Source organism: Echeneis naucrates, chromosome 3, assembly GCF_900963305.1.
Source record: "Echeneis naucrates chromosome 3, fEcheNa1.1, whole genome shotgun sequence".
Classification (NCBI taxonomy): Eukaryota; Metazoa; Chordata; class Actinopteri; order Carangiformes; family Echeneidae; genus Echeneis; species Echeneis naucrates.
In genome coordinates, this window is record NC_042513.1 from 5,783,320 (window position 1) to 5,797,000 (window position 13,681).

General features: G+C 39.3%; 1 protein-coding gene across 1 annotated transcript; it reads left to right on the forward strand.

The window, feature by feature from the left end:
* Positions 1–249: 249 nt before the first annotated feature.
* Positions 250–11,960, forward strand: slc17a6b (solute carrier family 17 member 6b). The gene is made up of 12 exons (XM_029498401.1): positions 250–323; positions 1,849–2,104; positions 3,039–3,157; positions 4,847–4,961; positions 6,232–6,319; positions 6,439–6,525; positions 7,006–7,148; positions 7,300–7,449; positions 8,169–8,301; positions 8,644–8,754; positions 10,819–10,946; positions 11,619–11,960. Exons 1-12 carry the CDS (start codon positions 250–252, stop codon positions 11,958–11,960), a joined length of 1,746 nt encoding a protein of 581 aa, XP_029354261.1.
* Positions 11,961–13,681: the final 1,721 nt, after the last annotated feature.

Here is a 13,681-nt window from a genome sequence, read left to right on the forward strand (position 1 = left end):
GGATGAAGGTGCACAGCTCGTTTGATTCCCGCTGTGTAGGCTACAACCAAGCTGTTTTTGCTGCGGCGCTCTTACCGTGAAAATTAGTCAGGTTTGCTGGATCGTCGCCTCCCTGGGCTCAGATTTGTCATAACTTGGTTTGTTGTTTTCCTTGTGGCTGCTGCAGTCGGCCATCCCGCGCCATAACATGACGATTAAGCAGTAAAATTATATTGAAAAGAAAAAAAGGCCTAAACACAGAAACTGGATATGGAGTCAGTGAAGACGAGAGCTGTGGCGGGGGTGAAGGAATTTGCGGGGAAGACCCTGGGTCATATGTACAGGTAAGGACAGGGGCTTTTTTTTAAGCTTGACTGATCCTAAAATTGGATTATTTGAATGATGGATTTAAACTAGAGTCGAGTCACAGTGAGGTGTGGGCCCGATAAACTGATTTACAACTTATATGGGTCCATGGTTACGCCTCTACAAGTGATAGGAAAATTATGCAATCGTGTGTGTGTGTGTGTGTCTGTCGTGACGGTTGTGGGTTTGGCTGAACCTACATGCCACTAGATGACACTTTGCACGCGGCCAGTCCATCCTGATGTAGGGCCCAGAGGTGAATCTCATTAACAAACAGGATTCATGTTTGGGGCTTATTCATAATTTATGATACATTTCATATTATCTTTATAGACCAGTGACGGAAGAATGACGACAATTCTTTCCAGTCTTTGTCCCATAATAATTCAAAAACACCATTTTCTTCATTTTATTGGTAATGATTTATATGACTTTTCTTTTATGTCGACATCCTGGTAGCTTCTGCATCTTCAGCTGAATGAACAAAAGGGGAAAGATCTGGCTATATTTAGATTATGCCCTGACGAATTCATGTTCCATTTTTTACACGCACACACACACACACACACATATATATATATATATATATATATATATATATATTCCCTGCGTTTAATCTATCGAAATCTTCAAGAGGGATTAAGTAAAACTAATTCAGATTTATTCGAGCTTTATTGAGAATTTTTGGTTTCATGAGGCGCTCAGAAAAATGTATTTTCTGGGTACTGAGGCCTTTGATCTCACTGCCACTACTGTATCTATTTGCTTTTTATTCGATGGTTTTGTTTTGTTTTTCGTCCCTTTCAAATCAGATTCGAAATGTCTCAGTGGTTGGAGGGCAGAGGGGTTCTGAGGATTCGTTTTTCATGATTTTGCACCCTGCATAAAAAAAAAATAAAATAAAATAAAAAGCTTTCCTTGTGGAGGAGGGAGGGGGAGCGGGGTCTTAAAAAGGTACATCTTTGAGGGATGCCCACACAGAAGTGTGTCTGGGGGCTGGAGCTGCTGCTCGGTACCGTGAATGCTAATTAGTGTGAAGAGAGAGCGGGCTGCTGCAATGCGGTACCGTCAGACACAGGCTGCCTCTTTCAGCTCCACTGGCCGTGTTTGTTTCACTGCTGATATACGAACGCAAATAAATGAACTTGACTGGTTTTATTCCTCGCGTGTGTCTCGTTTAATCATCTGACTTGATGCATGTGATGTTTGTTGGTGTGTGAGAGAGAACAGGTGTAGAGGCCTCGCTCCCAGCTCAGTTCTGGGATTTCATTCTGCAAAAAAAGCATCCATAACCAGTCTAACCCTAACAGCCACAAACCATCCAAGATCCAAGACCGTCATAAAATATTCATACAGAGTTGAAATGAAAAAACGGGCCTCCTTCATAATATGTATCACCAGGCTTAGAAGTGTGTATTTGTTTTTTGAGCGTTGTCTTCTCATGTGATGTTATTTGACTTGGGGGCTGAGCAGAGAGTTTTGTCCTCACCTGGCTGCTTGCAGGGTTGCAGAGAGGAAACAGAAAAGCGGAGAGGTGATCGAGCTGACTGAGGATGGACGGCCCCGGGAGGCCGCGGAGAAGAAACCCCCGCTGTGCGACTGCAAATGCTTCGGTCTGCCCCGCCGATACATCATCGCCATCATGAGCGGCCTGGGCTTCTGCATCTCCTTCGGTATCCGGTGTAACCTGGGCGTGGCCATAGTGGGCATGGTCAACAACAGCACCATCCACCAGAACGGCAAGACCATCATCAAAGAGGTGTGGCATCAAGTGTCCCCGGCATAGAGACCAGGAGGACAGCGTGTCCCAAGAGCCGAGACATCCCAGTCTAATTTCCTCGAGAAAAAGACTGGGGGACAGGGGGACACCAATTTCTCCCGATTTTAAACAGAATATGTTCAGGCCTGCTGCCACATTAGGCCACTACATTTTTCCGAACTAATAATCGTGACATTTCAATGCATATTTTATGGATTTTCTTTTTCTTTTCTTTTACCCAAACAATACCGTGCATTTTAAAGCATATCCAAATCGTTCATGCACCAGATGATTATGATTTATTATATATAGTATGAGATAGCCTTTATAATAGGCCTATATTCTTTGTTTGTAAGGATGTCATGTAATTGGGCCATAAAAGGATTTCATATCAAATGCATAATTGTATTTTGGCGTTAAATGGAAAATTCTGCAAAAAAAAAAAAAAAAACCAACAAAAAAACAACAACAACGATCGATTATAAAACTGGAAACATATCCTTGCATAGTGGCACATATGAGGGTAAAGAAGACCCTTTAAAATTATCTTCTATTAAGGGAATTCATAATAATAATTATGATTTTTATTATTTAATTATACATGTAGGCGGTTTCTGTCAAGCGTACAGCCTTTATTTTGGGGTTTCACTACAAATTACCCTAAAGTTACCCAAAATGAAGGTGTTCACGTTTCAGAGCTTGTAAGTTTTTCTTTGGCAGAAGAGATGAATCATGATCAGATCAATGTCATCTGATCAGGCCTTTAATAAGCAGGCCTGTCTTCAGATCAGTCCCATCGCACTATCATGTTTATTTATTTTATTTTTTTTTTTTGTTTGTTTTTTTCATTCACCTCTCACCGCTCTCAGCCAAAGGAAAATCATTGTCATATGTTTTTTGTTTTTTTATGTGTTATTTCCCTTGTATCTAACAGAAAGCCAAGTTCAACTGGGATCCAGAGACGGTGGGAATGATTCACGGATCTTTTTTCTGGGGCTACATCGTGACACAAATCCCGGGGGGGTACATCTGCTCCAGGCTGGCAGCAAACAGGTAGGCGGCACTTACCGAGAATCACCATAAACACAACGCAACCCTTTCCATTTAACCGGATGAAGCACTGTAATGTTTCATCATTTTAGGCCCAGTAAACAATTTTATTGAACTATTGGGCGAATCACAACCCTTGATTAGATTTTATGCCTTCCTCTTTCTTTTGTAATTTTCATTTCAACTGTATAGGAAACAAAAATGAACGTATGGGCACTGGAATATATTCATTCAGTACAATAATAACAACAGCTGATAATAAGAGGAATCCAACAAAGCAAAGACAAGATAGAAAAACAAATACGGAATAATGTGCATTAGCCAGTCCCATGTTGCTGGCTGGTTGCATGCTTGAGGCAGACAGTGAGCTTTGCGAAGTGTTGCCGGGGGGGACCGGGACTGCAGCTTCCCGGCTCCCGGTGTCAGGGCCTCCTGCCACCTGTTAATGAGCTCCCCGGGGGCCTCTCCCGGGCCATGGAGACCAGCCCGGGCCTTGTCGCCAAAGGCTTTCATTCATGTGAGCACTGCGACTCACTGTAATTACGGTGCAGCCCAACACGCACACCGGGAAATATAATAATGCAACGGCGCACATCTTTGGGATGGCCGCTGATATATAGGAAAGACTAACACGGCTATACTTTGCTCTGCATAAATGGAACAACTGGTTTTACTAAAAAGGGCGTAAAGGCCTCAAGCTTGGCCACGCTGTTACATTCATTCATAAGCTTTCGTTAATAATACAGTATCATTGCCACTATGTAGTCCCGCCTCCTCGTCCCGTTGATTGACAGGAGGACGCAGTCAAATCAATTGGTCTCGTGCCCAACAGCGGGGTGAGCCGGATTAGGGGCGGGCCCCAAAGCGTGCCGATGAAAGGGACAGAAGACACGTGACAGAAATGAGAAATAGCTGTTTATGGATATTAATGCCCTCTCCATGCACCTGCTTTTTGGCTGGATTTTCTTTCTTTTATGCTAATTCATGGCTAAATGAATGGCTCCTTAAAACATTGATCCCTTTTTCTTAAATAATTGATAAAAGCCATAATAAATAAATGAAATTGACCTTAATGCAAAAAGAGGCAATAAGTAAAGGTTATGCGTTCCTTTATTTCGATGTCAAATTAATATAAGTATTGTTTTTGGTGAAAATTATCATTTCCAATTATGAATATTAAGTCGATTATTGAATCATTAATGTAAAGACAACTTTGATTGTGCAAAAAACCTCAAATAATGGGGCTAATTTCAGCCAGCCTACTTGATATAAAACTTTGCTTCAGCCAGGTATTGCAATCAATGATAATTTAAAAAAAAAAAACAACTAAATGCATTTTTTGAATATATGTTCTTATAGTACTGTAAATCTACAAAAGAATAATAATAATAAAACAAAACAAATAAAGCTAGTCTAGTAAAAAGTATAAGCTCATTCCAGTTAGTTACATACCACATGCTTAGTTACCACTACTACCAATACAGTTTGCTCCAGTTTCCAGTGTGTCACAAAACCTTGAGCCAACAATATTTTCTTTTTTTTTTTAATTGAGTAAATTCAATCTAATATGATGTTCCACACACTGTTCCTTGCTATCAAAGCAAAGCTATGTAGGCTAAATTACACATACAGTTCAGTTGATTATAAGGGGCGCAGTTAATTCTGTATTTAACATGCTTTTATCATTTTCAGGGTATTTGGTGCAGCCATTGTCCTAACCTCGACTCTCAACATGTTCATTCCCTCGGCTGCACGAGTCCATTATGGGTGTGTCATTTTTGTCAGGATATTACAAGGGTTGGTGGAGGTAAGAGACTGTTGACATACCAAAGCCTGGGATTTTTTAATCATTCTTTCCTTCTATAAAATCATAGTTAATGAAGTATCAGCAGTGAATCCATTCCTACCTCTAGAAGAACATAAAGGTTGCAATGTCTGATGCAACTTCCTGTTGTTATAGCAATGAATAGCTGGAGATTTGCAGTGAAATGCTATACAAAGGGCTTCCTGCACATTTTACTCCACAAGAAAACAAGAGGGAATACTGTACCGGATATTCAGGCGCCAGAAACACGAGATGAGCCGTATTGATCCAGTCTACTATAGCTGAGTGTTTGTGGGATAATGTAGCTCATTTTTTACTGTCACACATTGTATCCCAAATATTGCAACAACAAAACGCTTGTATACAGACTGATGAAAAGAAAAACACTGATATGCAAAAGCACGTCAATCCTTTGCTTGCGTTGTGGAATGTGACACCCGCTCTATAATGGATCTTTGCATGCTGATGAAATCAATTTTATAGAAAAATATGCTGGGACTACGGTTCTTAGCTTTGCAAATATAAAAGAGACAATGAAATGCAAAGTGATGGGCGTTATTTAAAAGGTTGTTTTTTAAGACAAAGCAATGTCAAGCTAGTTGATTGTTATGGAACAAAATGTATTACATGTTTTGTCAAGATAAGGTAAATAATGGATTCATCACTTGAGGTTTAGCATCAACTAAAACATTATTTAAGCATGTTAGCTTCAATTAGCAGATTTTAATTGGGGAAAAAATTTGGTTATTTTCAACCTTGTGGAGAATGAATAAAAGTAAGCAAATTTTATGATCTAATATTTCATCCATCATAAAGTGGCGGCATTATGCTGTTCTCCTGAGACTACACATGCAGATCGCATTTAACATCAGCACGGTTTGTTCAAATTAGTGACTGATGAACCCTTAATAGCTGCAGGGCTGCTCTCCTCAATCAACAGCTCATGTGGTCTTCTTTGCTCAGCTTGCTCATGTTAATTACACTGGTGAAAATGGAAATTTTTATTAGTTCTAATACATATTTTGAGACTTTCATTTGCTGGGGCATTACTGTGTTGGTTGTAAATTACATAGATTTGGCTAATAATTTGTTAGTTGCAGAAACAGCTATATTTTTGTAAACACACATTCCTATCCAGAAAGCTTAGCACTTGAAATAGCAAGTCAAAGAACATGGTTTTTGTTGTGCTATCCTTTTTTGCATGTTTCTTATTTTGTTGAATTTGTGTTGTGTGTTCCTCTGTGATGTTTAGGGAGTAACCTACCCAGCTTGTCATGGCATCTGGAGTAGGTGGGCTCCTCCACTGGAGAGGAGTCGTCTGGCCACCATATCATTCTGTGGTAAGTGCTACTTGCCGGTCTTAATAAAGTGGATACAGAATTGATGTGTCACAAGTGACTATAGTTGTTAAGAAGTTAGTATTTCCAAGCTTCGACTTCGTCATCTCACTGTCTTCCAGGCTCTTATGCTGGAGCTGTGATAGCGATGCCTCTGGCTGGGATTCTGGTTCAGTATTCAGGCTGGTCCTCGGTGTTCTATGTCTATGGTAAGATTGATTGATGAGGGCTTGCATGTGATATGTGTGTGTGTCTGATACATGGGAATGGGAGAAGAGATATAATTGTTGTAGCAATTCAGCAAAAAGTACGTCTTCTGTAAGCACATTTATTCTGCAGGTTTTAATAGTTTGTGTTTAGAGCGTTTTTTTTTTTTAGCTTGGGTAAAACCTTAAGAGTTCGATAGTGTGAGAGTCTGGTGAAAGTCAAATGGATTTATGCAGGCAGGCTGTCTATTGATCCCCCCCCACCCCACCCCCCAGTGTTTTGGTGTGACAATAAATAATCCCTGATCTTTATTTCTGGATTGATGGCTATCTTTCCTGTCTGGGTTATATTGTCTCAGGCATTTTGGAAAGATCAGGCTACCATTCACAGTGTGAGTTCAGTGATGAGGTCAAAATGAACTGCAATGCTTCTGTCCACAAACATCTTAACTTCTGACAAGTAATATGCCTGTTTTTTTGCAGGTTGCTTCGGCATCTTTTGGTATATGTTCTGGATCCTTGTATCTTATGAGAGTCCTGCTGAACATCCGTCAATCACTGATGAGGAGCGCTGCTACATTGAGGAGAGCATAGGAGAGAGTGCCAAGCTTATGGGTCCTTCTGAGGTGAGAGCATAGCCTCCAGACAGACAAACTTATAGGAGCCCATAAATATATTCAGAGCCTGTTTCTCAGTTGTTTGTTACCAACACAATCCCAAGTAACACTAACATTAGCTTTAGTTTAACATCTTACCCTTTGTGATGTTCTCATCCAGAAATTCAAGACCCCCTGGAGGAAGTTCTTCACCTCTATGCCTGTCTATGCAATCATTGTGGCCAACTTCTGCAGGAGCTGGACTTTTTACCTACTGCTGATCAGCCAACCTGCATATTTTGAAGAAGTCTTTGGCTTTGAGATAAGCAAGGTGAATTTATGTTGCAAGTCAGGTAATGAGAGATAGACAGGGAGCACAACATGTACACTGAATCCTGTCACCCTGGACAGGTCACCAGTCCATCACAGGGCAAACACACAGAGACCAACAACCACTCACACTCAGACCTACAGACAATTCAGAGTCACCAATTAACCCAAACATGATGTCTTTGGATGGTGGGAGGAAACCCAGGCAGGCACATGCAGACTCCACACAGAAAGGCTCCAGGCTGGGAACCGAACCCATGACCTTCTTGTAGTGGGGCAACATCATTAACCACAATGCCACAATGCTCCAATGCATCACACCTTCAAACAATTAAAACTGTACAATAGACAGTTACACTTGTCAGTGATGACATACTCATTAATGGTAATTCACTAAAGACTAAATTATTTTGTGAATTGCCAGGAGGTGAATGAATAGATACATTTACAGTCTCTGATTTAAATGTAATTCAGAGTAAAAGTGAGTGATACAAAATCAGGAAGGATCTAATTTTAAGTCTTGTTCTTACTAAAACAGATTATTTTGTGTCCACATAGGAAGAAGCTAATTAAAAATGATTGTTTGGGCCTCTAAAAATAAGGAAAAGAAAAAAAAAAAAAGATTAAATTGTAAACAATAAATAAGTCTATTTATTTATTTATAGTTTGTGATGTGTTTATGTGCGCTGAAGCTTATTCAGTGTCTGTATGTTGTTTTAGGTCGGTATACTATCTGCCCTTCCCCATTTGGTGATGACCATCATTGTGCCCATTGGCGGCCAACTGGCCGACTATCTGCGCAGTAGGAACATTGTGACAACTACCACTGTCAGGAAAATGATGAACTGCGGAGGTGAGAAGTCTGAACTGAGAATGAAATATCCCTTTCCACACCCTCTCTGCAATGTACCAGGGTATTTTTGTCATGGTGTTAGATCTGTTCTTTTTGCCGTTGCCCTTCACTGCCAGATGGATCGAAGAGATGATTGTGTTTGTGTTTTTGGTAAAAATCCATCTGTTCAATTCATGTTCATGAGTTGAGTTTCTCATTGTGACTGTGCATTGATTTTGTATTGGTCACTTATTTAATTGAGTGCAGACAACGAACCAGGCGTAATTCAATAGGCACTGCGATGGCCAACAGCCTACGGGCTTTGTGTTGCTGTGCATATGACCTGCTGTCTCTCTCTGTTAGGATTCGGCATGGAGGCCACGTTGCTGCTGGTGGTAGGATATTCCCACAGCAAAGGGGTGGCCATCTCTTTCCTGGTGTTGGCAGTGGGCTTCAGTGGATTTGCTATATCAGGTTAGTGCAAGTAAAACACACTTTTAGCTCAGTTGCAAAGTAATTAAAGTATAATAGAGGATATTATATACTATAGCTCAGGGAGGTCAAACTCAATCACACAAGCGGCCAAAGTTTTAGGTTGCGGGCTAAACAGGAGGGACATTTATTGAACAGACTAAAACTAACCATGCTTCGAATATAAATATGAATTGAAACAGACAGATTACAAAATTTTATCCAATATAATAAGTTATTACTATTTTGTTGTCTACATGTAGTGCAAACATAAGTAATAATTGTAATTTTTTAATTCTTAAATTACAGCCACATTCTCTCCAGAAACAAGACACATGGTTTTACTTGCAATGCCAATAAATGTATACTGTGCCACCCACCTGTTTTGAAAGCCTGAAACCTTAATTGTAAACATCCACGGATGCATAACTGGTGTGTCGTCAGGGAAGCAGGAATGAGGATTCTCGCAGGTAGCCTACTGTTCTTCACAGCTGCTATTGTGCTGCATTTTATGATTTGTAGTATCAATGTTACAAACACCTCATACCACAGGGCCATTAAATATTTGACAAATGAAATAATCTCGCAGGCCAGATATAATTGCATCCTGGGCTGTATGTGGCTCACAGGCCTTGAGTTCGATATGTGCTACAACTGAAATTATATGTTTGTTGAGCACTTTTACTGGATTTAATGTGATGTGTATTTGTATAGTTTTCCCATCCTTAATAACCCACATTTAAATTGGATACATTTGAGTGTGTAGAATCCTCTTTACAAAAAAAAAAGCTATTATTCTTTATCAGGATGGTTCTGAAAATATATAATCACTAACTATTCAGGAAAGGTATTTAAATTCCAAAGAGTGGAAAAGAATATTTGGACATGCTCTTTTGTATTCTTGCTGAAATGAAAAGATTGATCCTATTAATATATAAACATGGGCAGAATGTATGCACTCTAAGGACTATCAACTGGCAGGAACAACCTCAGCCTAAAAAACAAAAAACGAAAAAAACAAAACAAACCAGACCAAAGAAACAAAAGGAAAGGGAAGTGGTGTTATGGGGTAGTATATGCTGGAAAACTTCCTGGTTGGGGGAGGATTGTGTCGAGCTACCAGTTTCGCCTGTGCTCTCACTCTTTATGCTCAGTAAAGCTCTGTCATTGTAGTTCTTTGTCAACATCAATGATAATTCATGTATTATTTCTTGCTCTCTTGGTAATTTCTGGCTTTGTTCTCATTCCTCTTCAGCCCAAAAGTACAAACTTTCCAAATTTTTGAACATCCACCAAAAATGATTGTGTTCTTACAAACAAGGAGCCTGTATTAGAGGTGAACACTTGACCTCTTAAAACTGTTGGCTCCTTGGGAGCCAGCCACAATAGTGGGGATTTGGAATCATGTAGTTTTGTTCATGTCAGTAGTCGCAGTGTATTTTGCTGTTATTTGATTTTGTGATCATGCTGACATGTTCTGTATGTAATATTAATTTAAATAACAGCAGCCATAAGATCGCACAGAATTAGCTTATCACTGAAGTCTTCATTTAATCATCAGATTGAAGATTTGCACAGTTTTACGTGGCAGCACAAAGAATCTTTCAGCTCGCTGTTGCCACACATTCAACACATCTTTTATGGTTATGCTTGGCTACAGAGCATGCAGACGTCTGTGACTGAGAGCAAAATCAGTTTCTTGCCTGTTGTTCTTGAGCTTTCTCCTGGAGTGTTTAATAATTCAGTAGCAGATGTCCTGGGGGATTTGCTGGGCAGCCAGCAGCTCATCGAGGACACTTATTCATTCAGCCAGTGAAGGTGGGGGAGGAGGAGAAGGTTTGCCGAGTTGCTGCCTATTTCTCCAACACAATGGTCACCACTTGTTCTGCTTTCATCCGCAATAATACATTATACAATAATAATAATAATAATAAGTGTCTCTCTCTTTTTTTTTGTTTGTTTGTTTATTTAACGCAAAGATATTTACACCTGGTTTCCTGGAGTTGTCAGATTTAAAATGGTAAATTTAATAAACAATTTAATTTCACTCCTTTTTTACTGTGCTAGGTTTTAACGTCAATCACCTGGATATTGCTCCACGATATGCTAGTATCCTTATGGGCATTTCTAATGGTGTGGGCACCCTGTCTGGGATGGTGTGCCCTCTGATAGTTGGTGCTATGACGAAGAACAAGGTAAGGATCCTTCTGAATTCTGCAATGATACTCATTTCATGTATGAGCAATAAGATCTGTGAAGTACAGATAATGTATGCACAATCGTTTCTAATATAAAGCATAACTGCTTACAAATACTTAACTTCATAACTATGAAAATGCAGGAAAGGTGTTGTATACCACTTATTAAATCAATCATTCTTTACGCTAGTAATGAAGGCCAAAGATTCATGTATTCATGAACTTCATTTTAAGCAGCACTTTCTGGTCAATAGACACACCCTCCATGTTGAATTAGATTGAAGAGGCATTTTAACAGTTTTAACAGGTAATGCAGGCTCAATTTTGGGACAAGAAGCACTAACTCAATCAGTAGTTTATGCTTGACACATTATATTAGTGCAGTTGGAAAAATAAGAATTATATGCAGGTATTATTCATTTATCCAACTCTAACTGAACTATGGATTCATCTAATGCCTTGAAAAATAGTCTCTACTCTTATTTAGTGGAATGAAACTTTCCATTTGTTAAAGTCATCTTATTTTACACTCAGTTGTGGTATTGTGTGCAGTTTGTACCACTTTTAAACTGCTTGTTGTGTAAAGTGCAGGTTGTAGACAAGTTTTTTTCTTTGCTTTATCATAAAAGGAAAATAGTTGGTTTTTCTATGATTTCCTCTCCTTGTCAGACTCGAGAGGAGTGGCAGTACGTATTCCTGATTGCCTCCCTGGTTCATTATGGGGGCGTGGTGTTTTATGGGATCTTTGCCTCGGGAGAAAAACAGCCTTGGGCTGATCCGGAGCTGACCAGTGAGGAAAAGTGTGGCTTCATTGATGAAGATGAGCTGGCAGAGGAGACGGGCGACATTACTGAAAGTTACGCAGCTTTTGGACCTCCAGCTAAGAAGTACGGCGCGACCACACAGGTGAATGGTGGCTGGGCTGCTGGCTGGGAGAAGACGGAGGAGTACGTCCAAGAAGAAGCACAGGGAGGAGGATACGGATACAGGCAGGATGAGGGATACTCCTAGACCAAACACACATTCACTAACCTAAGTAGACTTATTTTCCTGTGTGCTTCAGTTTAGTCATGAAAAATATCAGCAAATGAGAAAGATTAAAAAAAAAAGTAATTCATCGTTATATTGTTTGCACAAATTTAGGGAAAAAAAGATCAAAAAGTGATTAACTTACTGTAAAATGACTAAAATATAATATATAAGAAATTTAAAGATTGATTAATAGAGATTTATCACATATCAATTTGGCAGTCTGTAAACGTATTATTATGCATATTTATAATAGATATATTTATTTCGAGTGCAATTGTGTGTAGACGTAAACATTTTCATCCCATCAGCCAAGGCTTTGTGACCACACTGAAGCCTGTAGGGTTACATAGATGCTGCCAAATCAGAGCAGTCCCCTTATTTATCAAATTAACTGTTACAGTACGATGTCCTACAAGCCAGCCATTACAGTGTATGAATATGTCACTCCACAGCATTGTAAACAGAAGTTAGACACTGTTGATATAGACTGTACTGCATCTCTCTTGAATGCACTCAAAGTAGTGTGACCTCTTAATGCACAATGATAATTTGTGTTTTCTTATCCAAAGCTTCTTGTGTGTGTAAACTTAAGTCCTTAACTTGTAAGTGACCTGCTGTAGAGATTTGGTTTGAGAGTGGCGTAACAACTTGTGGTGACCGTTTGTTTACACTTTGCTACGTGTTATCCATTTTGTACCTCTGCCGTTTAGAGTGTGTTTGTTTAGCGTTTGCAACCCACCACATCCCAGCAGTATAGTGCAGGAGTAAAGCCATTCTCATCGTTATACTTCACTATTAAGCCACCAAAAGCCTAGTTACACCAATGCGCTGTTGGAAGATTTGTCTTACAGAAAATTATATGATAAAGATATATGAAGGACAAGAAAATTACATTAAAGATATACAAATAAATACTTGCAGAAATAAATAATTAAACAATTTGAAATTGGTCATTAAAAATGCCATTTCTTTAATTTTTAATAATTTCATTCTATATTTTTTGGTGTATTTTTCCTTGAGTCAAAATGAATTGTGGTAAAGGTTAAGACGTTTCCTCAAGGTGTTATGGAGATGCTGTATCGACAAGAATAGGACGGGCACGTAGACAACCTGAAGACAAATTTTCTCTGCTCTGAATGTCACCAGTAAAGAGGCACAAAAATATAGATAAGGAGAAGCAAACAGATGAAGCGCTGAAACTGGGTAATACTAGGTGGAATGAAATCAACACGTCTCCATTATTGTTACTTTAAAAAAAAAAAAGAAAGAAAAATTCTTACTATAATCATATTTTTTGTCAACATAGCAGTCCGCTTCACTATTTCACCTCCTGTTACCTTGTTCAGGGATATTGGAGGTTTCTTCCTGTTAAGACAAAGTTTTTCTCCCTATTGTCACCAAGTGCTGCTCAGAAAGGAAACTGAAAAGTTTCTCTTGATAATACTGTAACGTTACTCTGTAAAGTGCCTTGAGATAATATATGTTAAGATTTGGCGCTATACACACTACCAGTCAAAAGTTCAGACACACTTTCCTATTCCTTTCACTGAGAAAGTGTTTCCAAACTTTTGACTGCTAGTGTGATGCAACTTTATTACACAATCAGTTGAGCTAAGTAGTTCGTAGCAAAGACAAGAGGCAAAGCTCCTGCATACCAGTCAGGTCATGGCCATAGCAGTAGGTCAATCCAATCAGTTACA

What these genes read in the sequence shown, in the direction of transcription:
- slc17a6b (XM_029498401.1), top strand. Translation starts at nt 250, where the DNA reads ATGGAGTCAGTGAAGACGAGAGCTGTGGCGGGGGTGAAGGAATTTGCG. An exon ending in TATTACAAGGGTTGGTGGAG is followed by an intron (nt 4,962 to 6,231) that starts GTAAGAGACTGT and finishes TGTGATGTTTAG; the next exon opens with GGAGTAACCTACCCAGCTTG. An exon ending in TTGGCTTTGAGATAAGCAAG is followed by an intron (nt 7,450 to 8,168) that starts GTGAATTTATGT and finishes ATGTTGTTTTAG; the next exon opens with GTCGGTATACTATCTGCCCT.